Source organism: Octopus bimaculoides, unplaced genomic scaffold, assembly GCF_046866305.1.
Source record: "Octopus bimaculoides isolate indiv1 unplaced genomic scaffold, ASM4686630v1 contig325, whole genome shotgun sequence".
Lineage (NCBI taxonomy): Eukaryota > Metazoa > Mollusca > Cephalopoda > Octopoda > Octopodidae > Octopus > Octopus bimaculoides.
Genome location: NW_028315574.1, coordinates 1 through 15,302, shown reverse-complemented (window position 1 = coordinate 15,302; position 15,302 = coordinate 1). Strand labels below are relative to the sequence as shown.

The 15,302-nt window shown below is 34.7% G+C and overlaps 1 protein-coding gene across 1 annotated transcript; it reads left to right on the top strand.

The window, feature by feature from the left end:
* The first annotated feature begins 252 nt into the window (after window positions 1-252).
* LOC149128952 (collagen alpha-6(VI) chain-like) lies at window positions 253-14,726 on the top strand. Its single transcript, XM_089346891.1, has 13 exons — window positions 253-841; window positions 2,331-2,387; window positions 2,740-2,784; window positions 3,459-4,028; window positions 5,517-5,573; window positions 5,926-5,970; window positions 6,644-7,213; window positions 8,702-8,758; window positions 9,111-9,155; window positions 9,829-10,398; window positions 11,888-11,944; window positions 12,297-12,341; window positions 13,016-14,726. Exons 1-13 carry the CDS (start codon window positions 352-354, stop codon window positions 13,627-13,629), a joined length of 3,222 nt encoding a protein of 1,073 aa, XP_089203017.1. The 5' UTR covers window positions 253-351; the 3' UTR covers window positions 13,630-14,726.
* Window positions 14,727-15,302: the final 576 nt, after the last annotated feature.

Here is a 15,302-nt window from a genome sequence, read left to right as displayed (position 1 = left end):
GAAAGTACTTTGTCGTTGTTCTGTTCGTTCCTGTCACGTATTGTTTGAAATTCTCGATACATCGTCGTGTACGAGTTTTCGGATAGGTGTGAGGAAGCAGTTTGCTTTGCTTAATGTTTTCCCATGTTTGTTTTTGCGCATATTCATATGTCATACATGTTGTGTAAAGTCGTGGTGGTGCATCGTTGAGATAGTTTCAGAATAGAAATGTAGATTTATGTGCTAGCAGTGGATTATTCGATAAGTGATAAGTTTTCCTAATGTTCTGCAGGTGAATGTGGCGCTGCAGAATCTGACATCATCTTCATTTTGGACTCATCAACTAGTGTCCAAAAAGAAAACTTCCAGAAAATGCTAAATTTCATTGTTGATTTTGTGTCCGCTGCTTCCATTGACAATGGCAATGTTCGAATCGGTGCAGTCCTTTACAGTTCAGACGTGAAAATCCAATTCCATTTGAATGCTTTCCAAACAAAGCAAGAAGTAATCGATGCAGTTCTCCAAATTCCATATGTTTACGGCAGTACAAACACTTACGGCGGGCTTAACACCATGCGGACAGTAATGTTCACGACAGAGAAAGGTGACAGGCCATCCGTTCCCAATATTGCCATACTGCTCACCGACGGCGTATCGAACGTCAACGCTTACGACACTATTCCAGAAGCAGTGAAAGCCAGAGAGGATGGCATCCACATATATGCTATTGGTATTGGTCTAAGTGACACTACAGAATTGAGCCAGATTTCCTCGTTGCCTGTTGACGAAAACATGTTTATTGTGACTGACTTCAACGAACTGTCGAATCTGAAAGAAAGAATATTTGAGCAATATTGCCCAGGTATAGCAATTAGCATGTTATTACAAAGCGGTGTTGTATGTTAAAGCGTTACTAATCAAAGCTATAATCACAGATATTCAACAAAGATATATTTAACAAGATCTGTTATTGCGTTACTTCCAAGTTTGACTTTCAGCTAATGTTCCATGCAAGTATTTTTACAATTAACGCTGCTCAAAGCCCTAACAACTTCGTTCGATGCCCGTTTTGTGTCAATTCATACGTTTCGCTGCTTTCTCTTCTACATGTTCATTCACAACGTTTGACATCGTTACAAGTAAAACTTTTGTACGTCTGATGTTGCTGTGTTAAGCAGATTGAAGTAGCAACAAGTAAATAACATGTTTTATAGGTTGTGATAAGTTTCCTCTAGAATTTGCACTACTAATATCAGTATGTATTACAAGAGAATTTGGAATACACTGTCTTCCTTAAAATAATGTAGTTAACATACTAATGCTGTCAACTGGCTATCCATTTCATACTTTTTCTTACAATCATCTTATTCTTTATCCATTTGATATTCAGTCTATGATCTTGTTTCATCTAAACCTCATGAAATGCAAAACATTTCCCTTTATTGTCCCCTAATATGTATTTACTACACTAGCAGTAATTATTATTGTTTCAACAATATTTTAAATCGCGCTTTGGAATCTAACATACGTTACTGGATGAAAGCTTCTCGAACCGCCAGATATTATAGAAAGTTATTTGCAAGTATGTGTTGTAATTTGCTCATTAATTTAGAAAATATCTACATCCGTATGTTTCGGTATGTATATAATAACAAAAAAAGAAAGCTTTATGGATGAGGTTGCGCTTCATTTTTTTTTTTCCATTGCTTATCTAATATACATTATTCTTTGCATAGTTTTGAAGGGAAACTAACATTTCATTCATAGAATTTCGATTGAGGGATTTTATGCGTAATTTTCTAAAGTTACCTAAAACTTAGAGAAGTGTACTTTGTATTGAGTGCATATGTAATTGCGTGAAACTTCGTACATATATGTATTTGTGAATTGATTAACACTGAGAAAACTGTGATCTAATGCACTATTTCCTACCGAGAAATTTCATTCAACAGCTATGAAATTATAGTTATATACGCGTGTTGTCTATATGTATAGATGAGTACACATAGAACATGTGTATATAAAGATATACTTGTATATTTGTGTGTGTATGCATGTTTATGCCTATATATGTATATATACGGCCAGTATAAATGCTCATGTATGTGTAAGTACATACGTTTTGACTTCTATATATATATACGTGCATTTATATATTGGCGTATATACATGTTGATATATGTATATCTACTTGGATAAAGATGTGGGCAGAATGATAGCTAGTGAGATAGATAAACAGATGTACGTAAGTGCATTTCAATATTAAGAAGCGTGCAAGTGCAATAAAATTGTATTCCATATCTATATGAGAGTTGACCTTACTAAATTCTGGGATTATTTTTCGTTGGAAGGAGGTCAACCAGAACCAACTAGAAGGACACCTATAATTGAGACGACAAGAAAGAGAGGTGAGACATTAACGCAAACTATTTTTTGGTATTTTAGTAGCGGTGTGTGCTGACATCAATCTTACTCCTATCACATTTGATATCATTATTTAGCGAAGGTTTTCAATCGGGCATCGATGCGCAGGTAGAAATGATTAATTCTGTGCATAGATGAAATTGTTATTAAATGGTGTACAAATTTTTCAGAATGCATTTTTGCAGTGATTAGTTAGAAACATTAATTCTCGCTATTTATTGGAAGATAAGTGTAAAGTAGGGTAAAGTGTATTGTTCGCGTGTGTGTGCGTTGAAAGTAGACCTGATAACACGTGTTTGCACATGGAAATGTAAATATTACTTTTATTTCTCGCAGTTGTGGAGAAAACTCCAGCACCTGCCATTACACTACCAACAAAGGGTAAGGCTCTTGTACTGCTCCACATTTTCTTCGTTAATACAGTGTTGTATATGAGCGCTTGATGTTGATATGTGTCCACGTTTACGTGTGAGAGAGTGTCATCATCGAGATGAATTCTGTTGATTATCAGCAAAATTCGATGCTGCTGTCTATATATGTATAGATTCTCAGCTCTTTCTTTTTGCCATATACGTTTTTCGTGTTTCTTGTATTTTGTTTTCGTTTTGTGCAAGTTGACTAGTTTGGACTTTCGAATTGAATGTTCGGAAGTTTGTTGCTGTAAAAGCTATTCCTGTCGAAATCCTTAATACATATTGTGTGTATTTTGTTTATGTTTTGTCATCATGGAATATTATTTACGTGCAGTTGTTGCTGCTGGGTTGAAGGTCGTGTTTTCTGAAGTGAAAGTACTTTGTCGTTGTTCTGTTCGTTCCTGTCACGTATTGTTTGAAATTCTCGATACATCGTCGTGTACGAGTTTTCGGATAGGTGTGAGGAAGCAGTTTGCTTTGCTTAATGTTTTCTCATGTTTGTTTTTGCGCATATTCATATGACATACATATTGTGTAAAGTTGTGGTGGTGCTTCGTTGAGATAGTTTCGGAATAAAAATGTAGATTTATGTGCTAGCAGTGGATTATTCGATAAGTGATAAGTTATCCTAATGTTCTGCAGGTGAATGTGGCGCTGCAGAATCTGACATCATCTTCATTTTGGACTCATCAACTAGTGTCCAAAAAGAAAATTTCCAGAAAATGCTAAATTTCATTGTTGATTTCGTGTCTGCTGCTTCCATTGACAATGGCAATGTTCGAATCGGTGCAGTCCTTTACAGTTCAGACGTGAAAATCCAATTCCATTTGAATGCTTTCCAAACAAAGCAAGAAGTAATCGATGCAGTTCTCCAAATTCCATATGTTTACGGCAGTACAAACACTTACGGCGGGCTTAACACCATGCGGACAGTAATGTTCACGACAGAGAAAGGTGACAGGCCATCCGTTCCCAATATTGCCATACTGCTCACCGACGGCGTATCGAACGTCAACGCTTACGACACTATTCCAGAAGCAGTGAAAGCCAGAGAGGATGGCATCCACATATATGCTATTGGTATTGGTCTAAGTGACACTACAGAATTGAGCCAGATTTCCTCGTTGCCTGTTGACGAAAACATGTTTACTGTGACTGACTTCAACGAACTGTCGAATCTGAAAGAAAGAATATTTGAGCAATATTGCCCAGGTATAGCAATTAGCATGTTATTACAAAGCGGTGTTGTATGTTAAAGCGTTACTAATCAAAGCTATAATCACAGATATTCAACAAAGATATATTTAACAAGATCTGTTATTGTGTTACTTCCAAGTTTCACTTTCAGCTAATGTTCCATGCAAGTATTTTTACAATTAACGCAGCTCAAAGCCCTAACAACTTCGTTCGATGTCCGTTTTTTGTCAATTCATACATTTCGCTGCTTTCTCTTCTACATGTTCATTCACAACGTTTGACATCGTTACAAGTAAAACTTTTGTACGTCTGATGTTGCTGTGTTAAGCAGATTGAAGTAGCAACAAGTAAATAACATGTTTTGTAGGTTGTGATAAGTTTCCTCTAGAATTTGCACTACTAATATCAGTATGTATTACAAGAGAATTTGGAATATACTGTCTTCCTTAAAATAATGTAGTTAACATACTAATGCTGTCAACTGGCTATCCATTTCATACTTTTTCTTACAATCATCTTATTCTTTATCCATTTGATATTCAGTCTATGATCTTGTTTCATATAAACCTCAAGATATGCAAAACATTTCCCTGTATTGTCCCCTAATATGTATTTACTACACTAGCAGTAATTATTATTGTTTCAACAATATTTTAAATCGCGCTTTGGAATCTAACATACGTTACTGGATGAAAGCTTCTCGAACCGCCAGATATTATAGAAAGTTATTTGCAAGTATGTGTTGTAATTTGCTCATTAATTTAGAAAATATCTACATCCATATGTTTCGGTATGTATATAATAACAAAAAAAGAAAGCTTTATGGATGAGGTTGCGCTTCATTTTTTTTTTCCATTGCTTATCTAATATACATTATTCTTTGCATAGTTTTGAAGGGAAACTAACATTTCATTCATAGAATTTCGATTGAGGAATATTATGCGGAATTTTCTAAATTTACCTAAAACTTAGAGAAGTGTACTTTGTATTGAGTGCATATGTTATTGCGTGAAACTTCGTACATATATGTATTTGTGAATTGATTAACACTGAGAAAACTGTGATCTAATGCACTATTTCCTACCGAGAAATTTCATTCTACAGCTATGAAGTTATAGTTATATACGCGTGTTGTCTATATGTATAGATGAGTACACATAGAACATGTGTATATAAAGATATATGTGTATATTTGTGTGTGTATGCTTGTTTATGCCTATATATGTATATATACGGCCAGTATCAATGCTCATGTATGTGTAAGTACATGCATTTTGACTTCTATATATATATACGTGCATTTTTATACTGGCGTTTATACATGTTGATATATGTATATCTACTTGGATAAAGATGTGGGCAGAATGATAGCTAGTGAGATAGATAAACAGATGTACGTAAGTGCATTTCAATATTAAGAAGCGTGCAAGTGCAATAAAATTGTATTCCATATCTATATGAAAGTTGACCTTACTAAATTCTGGGATTATTTTTCGTTGGAAGGAGGTCAACCAGAACCAACTAGAAGGACACCTATAATTGAGACGACAAGAAAGAGAGGTGAGACATTAACGCAAACTATTTTTTGGTATTGTAGTAGCGGTGTGTGCTGACATCAATCTTATTCCTATCACATTTGATATCATTATTTAGCGAAGGTTTTCAATCGGGCATCGATGCGCAGGTAGAAATGATTAATTCTGTGCATAGATGAAATTGTTATTAAATGGTGTACAAATTTTTCAGAATGCATTTTTGCAGTGATTAGTTAGAAACATTAATTCTCGCTATTTATTGGAAGATAAGTGTAAAGTAGGGTAAAGTGTATTGTTCGCGTGTGTGTGCGTTGAAAGTAGACCTGATAACACGTGTTTGCGCATGGAAATGTAAATATTACTTTTATTTCTCGCAGTTGTGGAGAAAACTCCAGCACCTGCCATTACACTACCAACAAAGGGTAAGGCTCTTGTACTGCTCCACATTTTCTTCGTTAATACAGTGTTGTATATGAGCGCTTGATGTTGATATGTGTCCACGTTTACGTGTGAGAGAGTGTCATCATCGAGATGAATTCTGTTGATTATCAGCAAAATTCGATGCTGCTGTCTATATATGTATAGATTCTCAGCTCTTTCTTTTTGCCATATATGTTTTTCGTGTTTCTTGTATTTTGTTTACGTTTTGTGCAAGTTGACTAGTTTGGACTTTCGAAGTGAATGTTCGGAAGTTTGTTGCTGTAAAATCTATTCCTGTCGAAATTCTTAATACATATTGTGTGTATTTTGTTTATGTTTTGTCATCATGGAATATTATTTACGTGCAGTTGTTGCTGCTGGGTTGAAGGTCGTGTTTTCTGAAGTGAAAGTACTTTGTCGTTGTTCTGTTCGTTCCTGTCACGTATTGTTTGAAATTCTCGATACATCGTCGTGTACGAGTTTTCGGATAGGTGTGAGGAAGCAGTTTGCTTTATTTATGTTTTCCCATGTTTGTTTTTGCGCATATTCATATGTCATACATGTTGTGTAAAGTTGTGGTGGTGCTTCGTTGAGATAGTTTCGGAATAGAAATGTAGATTTATGTGCTAGCAGTGGATTATTCGATAAGTGATAAGTTATCCTAATGTTCTGCAGGTGAATGTGGCGCTGCAGAATCTGACATCATCTTCATTTTGGACTCATCAACTAGTGTCCAAAAAGAAAATTTCCAGAAAATGCTAAATTTCATTGTTGATTTCGTGTCTGCTGCTTCCATTGACAATGGCAATGTTCGAATCGGTGCAGTCCTTTACAGTTCAGACGTGAAAATCCAATTCCATTTGAATGCTTTCCAAACAAAGCAAGAAGTAATCGATGCAGTTCTCCAAATTCCATATGTTTACGGCAGTACAAACACTTACGGCGGGCTTAACACCATGCGGACAGTAATGTTCACGACAGAGAAAGGTGACAGGCCATCCGTTCCCAATATTGCCATACTGCTCACCGACGGCGTATCGAACGTCAACGCTTACGACACTATTCCAGAAGCAGTGAAAGCCAGAGAGGATGGCATCCACATATATGCTATTGGTATTGGTCTAAGTGACACTACAGAATTGAGCCAGATTTCCTCGTTGCCTGTTGACGAAAACATGTTTATTGTGACTGACTTCAACGAACTGTCGAATCTGAAAGAAAGAATATTTGAGCAATATTGCCCAGGTATAGCAATTAGCATGTTATTACAAAGCGGTGTTGTATTTTAAAGCGTTACTAATCAAAGCTATAATCACAGATATTCAACAAAGATATATTTAACAAGATCTGTTATTGCGTTACTTCCAAGTTTCACTTTCAGCTAATGTTCCATGCAAGTATTTTCACAATTAACGCTGCTCAAAGCCCTAACAACTTCGTTCGATGCCCGTTTTGTGTCAATTCATACGTTTCGCTGCTTTCTCTTCTACATGTTCATTCACAACGTTTGACATCGTTACAAGTAAAACTTTTGTATGTCTGATGTTGCTGTGTTAAGCAGATTGAAGTAGCAACAAGTAAATAACATGTTTTGTAGGTTGTGATAAGTTTCCTCTAGAATTTGCACTACTAATATCAGTATGTATTACAAGAGAATTTGGAATATACTGTCTTCCTTAAAATAATGTAGTTAACATACTAATGCTGTCAACTGGCTATCCATTTCATACTTTTTCTTACAATCATCTTATTCTTTATCCATTTGATATTCAGTCTATGATCTTGCTTCAACTAAACCTCATGAAATGCAAAACATTTCCCTTTATTGTCCCCTAATATGTATTTACTACACTAGCAGTAATTATTATTGTTTCAACAATATTTTAAATCGCGCTTTGGAATCTAACATACATTACTGGATGAAAGCTTCTCGAACCGCCAGATATTATAGAAAGTTATTTGCAAGTATGTGTTGTAATTTGCTCATTAATTTAGAATATATCTACATTCGTATGTTTCGGTATGTATTTAATAACAAAAAAAGAAAGCTTTATGGATGAGGTTGCGCTTCATTTTTTTTTTCCATTGCTTATCTAATATACATTATTCTTTGCATAGTTTTGAAGGGAAACTAACATTTCATTCATAGAATTTCGATTGAGGGATATTATGCGGAATTTTCTAAATTTACCTAAAACTTAGAGAAGTGTACTTTGTATTGAGTGCATATGTTATTGCGTGAAACTTCGTACATATATGTATTTGTGAATTGATTAACACTGAGAAAACTGTGATCTAATGCACTATTTCCTACCGAGAAATTTCATTCTACAGCTATGAAGTTATAGTTATATACGCGTGTTGTCTATATGTATAGATGAGTACACATAGAACATGTGTATATAAAGATATACTTGTATATTTGTGTGTGTATGCATGTTTATGCCTATATATGTATATATACGGCCAGTATCAATGCTCATGTATGTGTAAGTACATGCATTTTGACTTCTATATATATATACGTGCATTTATATACTGGCGTTTATACATGTTGATATATGTATATCTACTTGGATAAAGATGTGGGCAGAATGATAGCTAGTGAGATAGATAAACAGATGTACGTAAGTGCATTTCAATATTAAGAAGCGTGCAAGTGCAATAAAATTGTATTCCATATCTATATGAAAGTTGACCTTACTAAATTCTGGGATTATTTTTCGTTGGAAGGAGGTCAACCAGAACCAACTAGAAGGACACCTATAATTGAGACGACAAGAAAGAGAGGTGAGACATTAACGCAAACTATTTTTTGGTATTTTAGTAGCGGTGTGTGCTGACATCAATCTTATTCCTATCACATTTGATATCATTATTTAGCGAAGGTTTTCAATCGGGCATCGCTGCGCAGGTAGAAATGATTAATTCTGTGCATAGATGAAATTGTTATTAAATGGTGTACAAATTTTTCAGAATGCATTTTTGCAGTGATTAGTTAGAAACATTAATTCTCGCTATTTATTGGAAGATAAGTGTAAAGTAGGGTAAAGTGTATTGTTCGCGTGTGTGTGCGTTGAAAGTAGACCTGATAACACGTGTTTGCACATGGAAATGTAAATATTACTTTTATTTCTCGCAGTTGTGGAGAAAACTCCAGCACCTGCCATTACACTACCAACAAAGGGTAAGGCTCTTGTACTGCTCCACATTTTCTTCGTTAATACAGTGTTGTATATGAGCGCTTGATGTTGATATGTGTCCAAGTTTACGTGTGAGAGAGTGTCATCATCGAGATGAATTCTGTTGATTATCAGCAAAATTCGATGCTGCTGTCTATATATGTATAGATTCTCAGCTCTTTCTTTTTGCCATATACGTTTTTCGTGTTTCTTGTATTTTGTTTACGTTTTGTGCAAGTTGACTAGTTTGGACTTTCGAAGTGAATGTTCGGAAGTTTGTTGCTGTAAAAGCTATTCCTGTCGAAATCCTTAATACATATTGTGTGTATTTTGTTTATGTTTTGTCATCATGGAATATTATTTACGTGGAGTTGTTGCTGCTGGGTTGAAGGTCGTGTTTTCTGAAGTGAAAGTACTTTGTCGTTGTTCTGTTCGTTCCTGTCACGTATTGTTTGAAATTCTCGATACATCGTCGTGTACGAGTTTTCGGATAGGTGTGAGGAAGCAGTTTGCTTTATTTATGTTTTCCCATGTTTGTTTTTGCGCATATTCATATGTCATACATGTTGTGTAAAGTTGTGGTGGTGCTTCGTTGAGATAGTTTCGGAATAAAAATGTAGATTTATGTGCTAGCAGTGGATTATTCGATAAGTGATAAGTTTTCCTAATGTTCTGCAGGTGAATGTGGCGCTGTAGAATCTGACATCATCTTCATTTTGGACTCATCAACTAGTGTCCAAAAAGAAAATTTCCAGAAAATGCTAAACTTCATTGTTGATTTCGTGTCTGCTGCTTCCATTGACAATGGCAATGTTCGAATCGGTGCAGTCCTTTACAGTTCAGACGTGAAAATTCAATTCCATTTGAATGCTTTCCAAACAAAGCAAGAAGTAATCGATGCAGTTCTCCAAATTCCATATGTTTACGGCAGTACAAACACTTACGGCGGGCTTAACACCATGCGGACAGTAATGTTCACGACAGAGAAAGGTGACAGGCCATCCGTTCCCAATATTGCCATACTGCTCACCGACGGCGTATCGAACGTCAATGCTTACGACACTATTCCAGAAGCAGTGAAAGCCAGAGAGGATGGCATCCACATATATGCTATTGGTATTGGTCTAAGTGACACTACAGAATTGAGCCAGATTTCCTCGTTGCCTGTTGACGAAAACATGTTTATTGTGACTGACTTCAACGAACTGTCGAATCTGAAAGAAAGAATATTTGAGCAATATTGCCCAGGTATAGCAATTAGCATGTTATTTCAAAGCGGTGTTGTATTTTAAAGCGTTACTAATCAAAGCTATAATCACAGATATTCAACAAAGATATATTTAACAAGATCTGTTATTGCGTTACTTCCAAGTTTCACTTTCAGCTAATGTTCCATGCAAGTATTTTCACAATTAACGCTGCTCAAGGCCCTAACAACTTCGTTCGATGCCCGTTTTGTGTCAATTCATACATTTCGCTGCTTTCTCTTCTACATGTTCATTCACAACGTTTGACATCGTTACAAGTAAAACTTTTGTATGTCTGATGTTGCTGTGTTAAGCAGATTGAAGTAGCAACAAGTAAATAACATGTTTTGTAGGTTGTGATAAGTTTCCTCTAGAATTTGCACCACTAATATCAGTATGTATTACAAGAGAATTTGGAATATACTGTCTTCCTTAAAATAATGTAGTTAACATACTAATGCTGTCAACTGGCTATCCATTTCATACTTTTTCTTACAATCATCTTATTCTTTATCCATTTGATATTCAGTCTATGATCTTGTTTCAACTAAACCTCATGAAATGCAAAACATTTCCCTTTATTGTCCCCTAATATGTATTTACTACACTAGCAGTAATTATTATTGTTTCAACAATATTTTAAATCGCGCTTTGGAATCTAACATACATTACTGGATGAAAGCTTCTCGAACCGCCAGATATTATAGAAAGTTATTTGCAAGTATGTGTTGTAATTTGCTCATTAATTTAGAAAATATCTACATTCGTATGTTTCGGTATGTATTTAATAACAAAAAAAGAAAGCTTTATGGATGAGGTTGCGCTTCATTTTTTTTTTTCCATTGCTTATCTAATATACATTATTCTTTGCATAGTTTTGAAGGGAAACTAACATTTCATTCATAGAATTTCGATTGAGGGATATTATGCGGAATTTTCTAAATTTACCTAAAACTTAGAGAAGTGTACTTTGTATTGAGTGCATATGTTATTCCGTGAAACTTCGTACATATATGTATTTGTGAATTGATTAACACTGAGAAAACTGTGATCTAATGCACTATTTCCTACCGAGAAATTTCATTCTACAGCTATGAAGTTATAGTTATATACGCGTGTTGTCTATATGTATAGATGAGTACACATAGAACATGTGTATATAAAGATATACTTGTATATTTGTGTGTGTATGCATGTTTATGCCTATATATGTATATATACGGCCAGTATCAATGCTCATGTATGTGTAAGTACATGCATTTTGACTTCTATATATATATACGTGCATTTATATACTGGCGTTTATACATGTTGATATATGTATATCTACTTGGATAAAGATGTGGGCAGAATGATAGCTAGTGAGATAGATAAACAGATGTACGTAAGTGCATTTCAATATTAAGAAGCGTGCAAGTGCAATAAAATTGTATTCCATATCTATATGAAAGTTGACCTTACTAAATTCTGGGATTATTTTTCGTTGGAAGGAGGTCAACCAGAACCAACTAGAAGGACACCTATAATTGAGACGACAAGAAAGAGAGGTGAGACATTAACGCAAACTATTTTTTGGTATTGTAGTAGCGGTGTGTGCTGACATCAATCTTATTCCTATCACATTTGATATCATTATTTAGCGAAGGTTTTCAATCGGGCGTCGATGCGCAGGTAGAAATGATTAATTCTGTGCATAGATGAAATTGTTATTAAATGGTGTACAAATTTTTCAGAATGCATTTTTGCAGTGATTAGTTAGAAACATTAATTCTCGCTATTTATTGGAAGATAAGTGTAAAGTAGGGTAAAGTGTATTGTTCGCGTGTGTGTGCATTGAAAGTAGACCTGATAACACGTGTTTGCGCATGGAAATGTAAATATTACTTTTATTTCTCGCAGTTGTGGAGAAATTTCCAGCACCTGCCATTACATTACCAACAAAGGGTAAGGCTCTTGTACTGCTCTACATCTTCTTCGTTAATACAGTGTTGTATATGAGCGCTTGATGTTGATATGTGTCCACGTTTACGTGTGAGAGAGTGTCATCATCGAGATGAATTCTGTTGATTATCAGTAAAATTCTATGCTGTTGTCTATATATGTATAGATTCTTAGCTTTTTCTTTTTGCCATATACGTTTTTCGTGTTTCTTGTATTTTGTTTACGTTTTGTGCAAGTTGACTAGTTTGGACTTTCGAAGTGAATGTTCGGAAGTTTGTTGCTGTAAAATCTATTCCTATCGAAATCCTTAATACATATTGTGTGTATTTTGTTTATGTTTTGTCATCATGGAATATTATTTACGTGGAGTTGTTGCTGCTGGGTTGAAGGTCGTGTTTTCTAAAGTGAAAGTACTTTGTTGTTGTTCTGTTCGTTTCTGTCACGTATTGTTTGAAATTCTCGATACATCGTCGTGTACGAGTTTTCGGATAGGTGTGAGGAAGCAGTTTGCTTTGCTTAATGTTTTCCCATGTTTGTTTTTGCGCATATTCATATGACATACATGTTGTGTAAAGTTGTGGTGGTACTTCGTTGAGATAGTTTCGGAATAGAAATGTAGATTTATGTGCTAGCAGTGGATTATTCGATAAGTGATAAGTTATCCTAATGTTCTGCAGGTGAATGTGGCGCTGCAGAATCTGACATCATCTTCATTTTGGACTCATCAACTAGTGTCCAAAAAGAAAACTTCCAGAAAATGCTAGATTTCATTGTTGATTTTGTGTCTGCTGCTTCCATTGACAATGGCAATGTTCGAATCGGTGCAGTCCTTTACAGTTCAGACGTGAAAATCCAATTCCATTTGAATGCTTTCCAAACAAAGCAAGAAGTAATCGATGCAGTTCTCCAAATTCCATATGTCTACGGCAGTACAAACACTTACGGCGGGCTTAACACCATGCGGACAGTAATGTTCACGACAGAGAACGGTGACAGGCCATCCGTTCCCAATATTGCCATACTGCTCACCGACGGCGTATCGAACGTCAATGCTTACGACACTATTCCAGAAGCAGTGAAAGCCAGAGAGGATGGCATCCACATATATGCTATTGGTATTGGTCTAAGTGACACTACAGAATTGAGCCAGATTTCCTCATTGCCTGTTGACGAAAACATGTTTATTGTGACTGACTTCAACGAACTGTCGAATCTGAAAGAAAGAATATTTGAGCAATATTGCCCAGGTATAGCAATTAGCATGTTATTACAAAGCGGTGTTGTATTTTAAAGTGTTACTAATCAAAGCTATAATCACAGATATTCAGCAAGGATATATTTAACAAGATCTGTTATTGTGTTAATTTCAAGCTTGAACTTTAGTTAACATTTTGTTTAAGTATTTACAATTGACGTTGCTAACAGTGCTAACAATCTCGTGTAATATGAATTGATTTTCACAACATACTTTTCGTTGCATTATGATGTCCCTTTTCCTTTAAAACGACTGATGCCCATCATTGAAAGATTGTAAATTTAATATTGCCGTGTTAACTGAAAGTAATTATGAATAAGTTATTAACATGTTTTATAAATAGTGATAACCGACTAGGAACTTTCCTTCAGAATCTCTCTTACTAATGTACCTATATGTCATTAGATAACTGACGTTTCTTTGTGTCTTTATCAAAATAATCCTGTTAACGTACTAATGCTGTTGGCATTTGCTTCTCCGTTCCTCAATATTCTTATTCCTTTCACATGTGATATTCAATCTGTTATTACTACATCTAAATCATATTGCCCTTCCTTCTCCCTAATATATATTAACTACGCTTTATATAATTATATTGGTCTTTGCTAACGTTTTTAATCGTGTTGTTGAATATAACATTGATTAATGGATGAAAGCTTCTAGGACATCAAAATGTTATAGAAAATCTTTTTGCAATGGTCTACAATAATATGTTTACTAATTGTAAGTGTTTAAGTGGATATGTATCAGCTCCAACCTTTATTTATATACTTTGAAACGACGTTGGTTAAACTTAACGACTGAAATCTTACCAATTTCTACTCATCTAACATGTATTATTCGTTGTATAGTTTTGAAAAGCATCTAACATTTTAATCATATAATTTGAGATCATGAATATTGCACTGAGTTTTACAAGAACCTATTCTACGTGATAGTTACAGATGTGTATTTCGTACATATTTTCAGGATTTGTGAAAAGCTTAATTCAATCTGACAACACGTGTAGTCCGAGAAAGTGTGGCATAGTGCATTATTTCATATACAGGCAATTACTTGTATACCTATTGTGTAATATATTTGTGTTTTATTTGCATTTGTGCATGAATACAAACATACATAAATATATGTGTATATACATATGTATGTGTGTGTATAGCTCGATATATATGTATATATATATGTAAATATTTATATATTGCAGTAGATATATATATATATATATATATATATATATATATATATATTTATTTGTGTGTGTGTGTGTGTATAGATATATATATATATTTCTTTATATATATGCTTTTACGTACATGTGTATATATCTTGTCAGAGTATTGACGTATTGATATATAGATATATGAACGTTTGTATATGCATACATATTTTTGCCATATACTGAAGTGCATTTTTTACATGTATATACATCCTGATAAATACTTTTCTATTCACATGTAAATGTGGGTTGATACATTGTCAGATAGATAAACTAATGTACATGTGTGTGCTTCTATATTTCGAGTGTGAGAAAGCATTACAATTGTATTCAAATAGATATGTATGGGAGTATTACTAAGTTCTGTGATTATCTTTCTTTGGAAGGAGGGCAACCAGAACCTACTAGACAGACACCTGTATTTGAGGTGACGAGAAAGAGAGGTGAGACATTAATGAAACCTTTATTCCATTTAAGTAAATGTATATGCTGA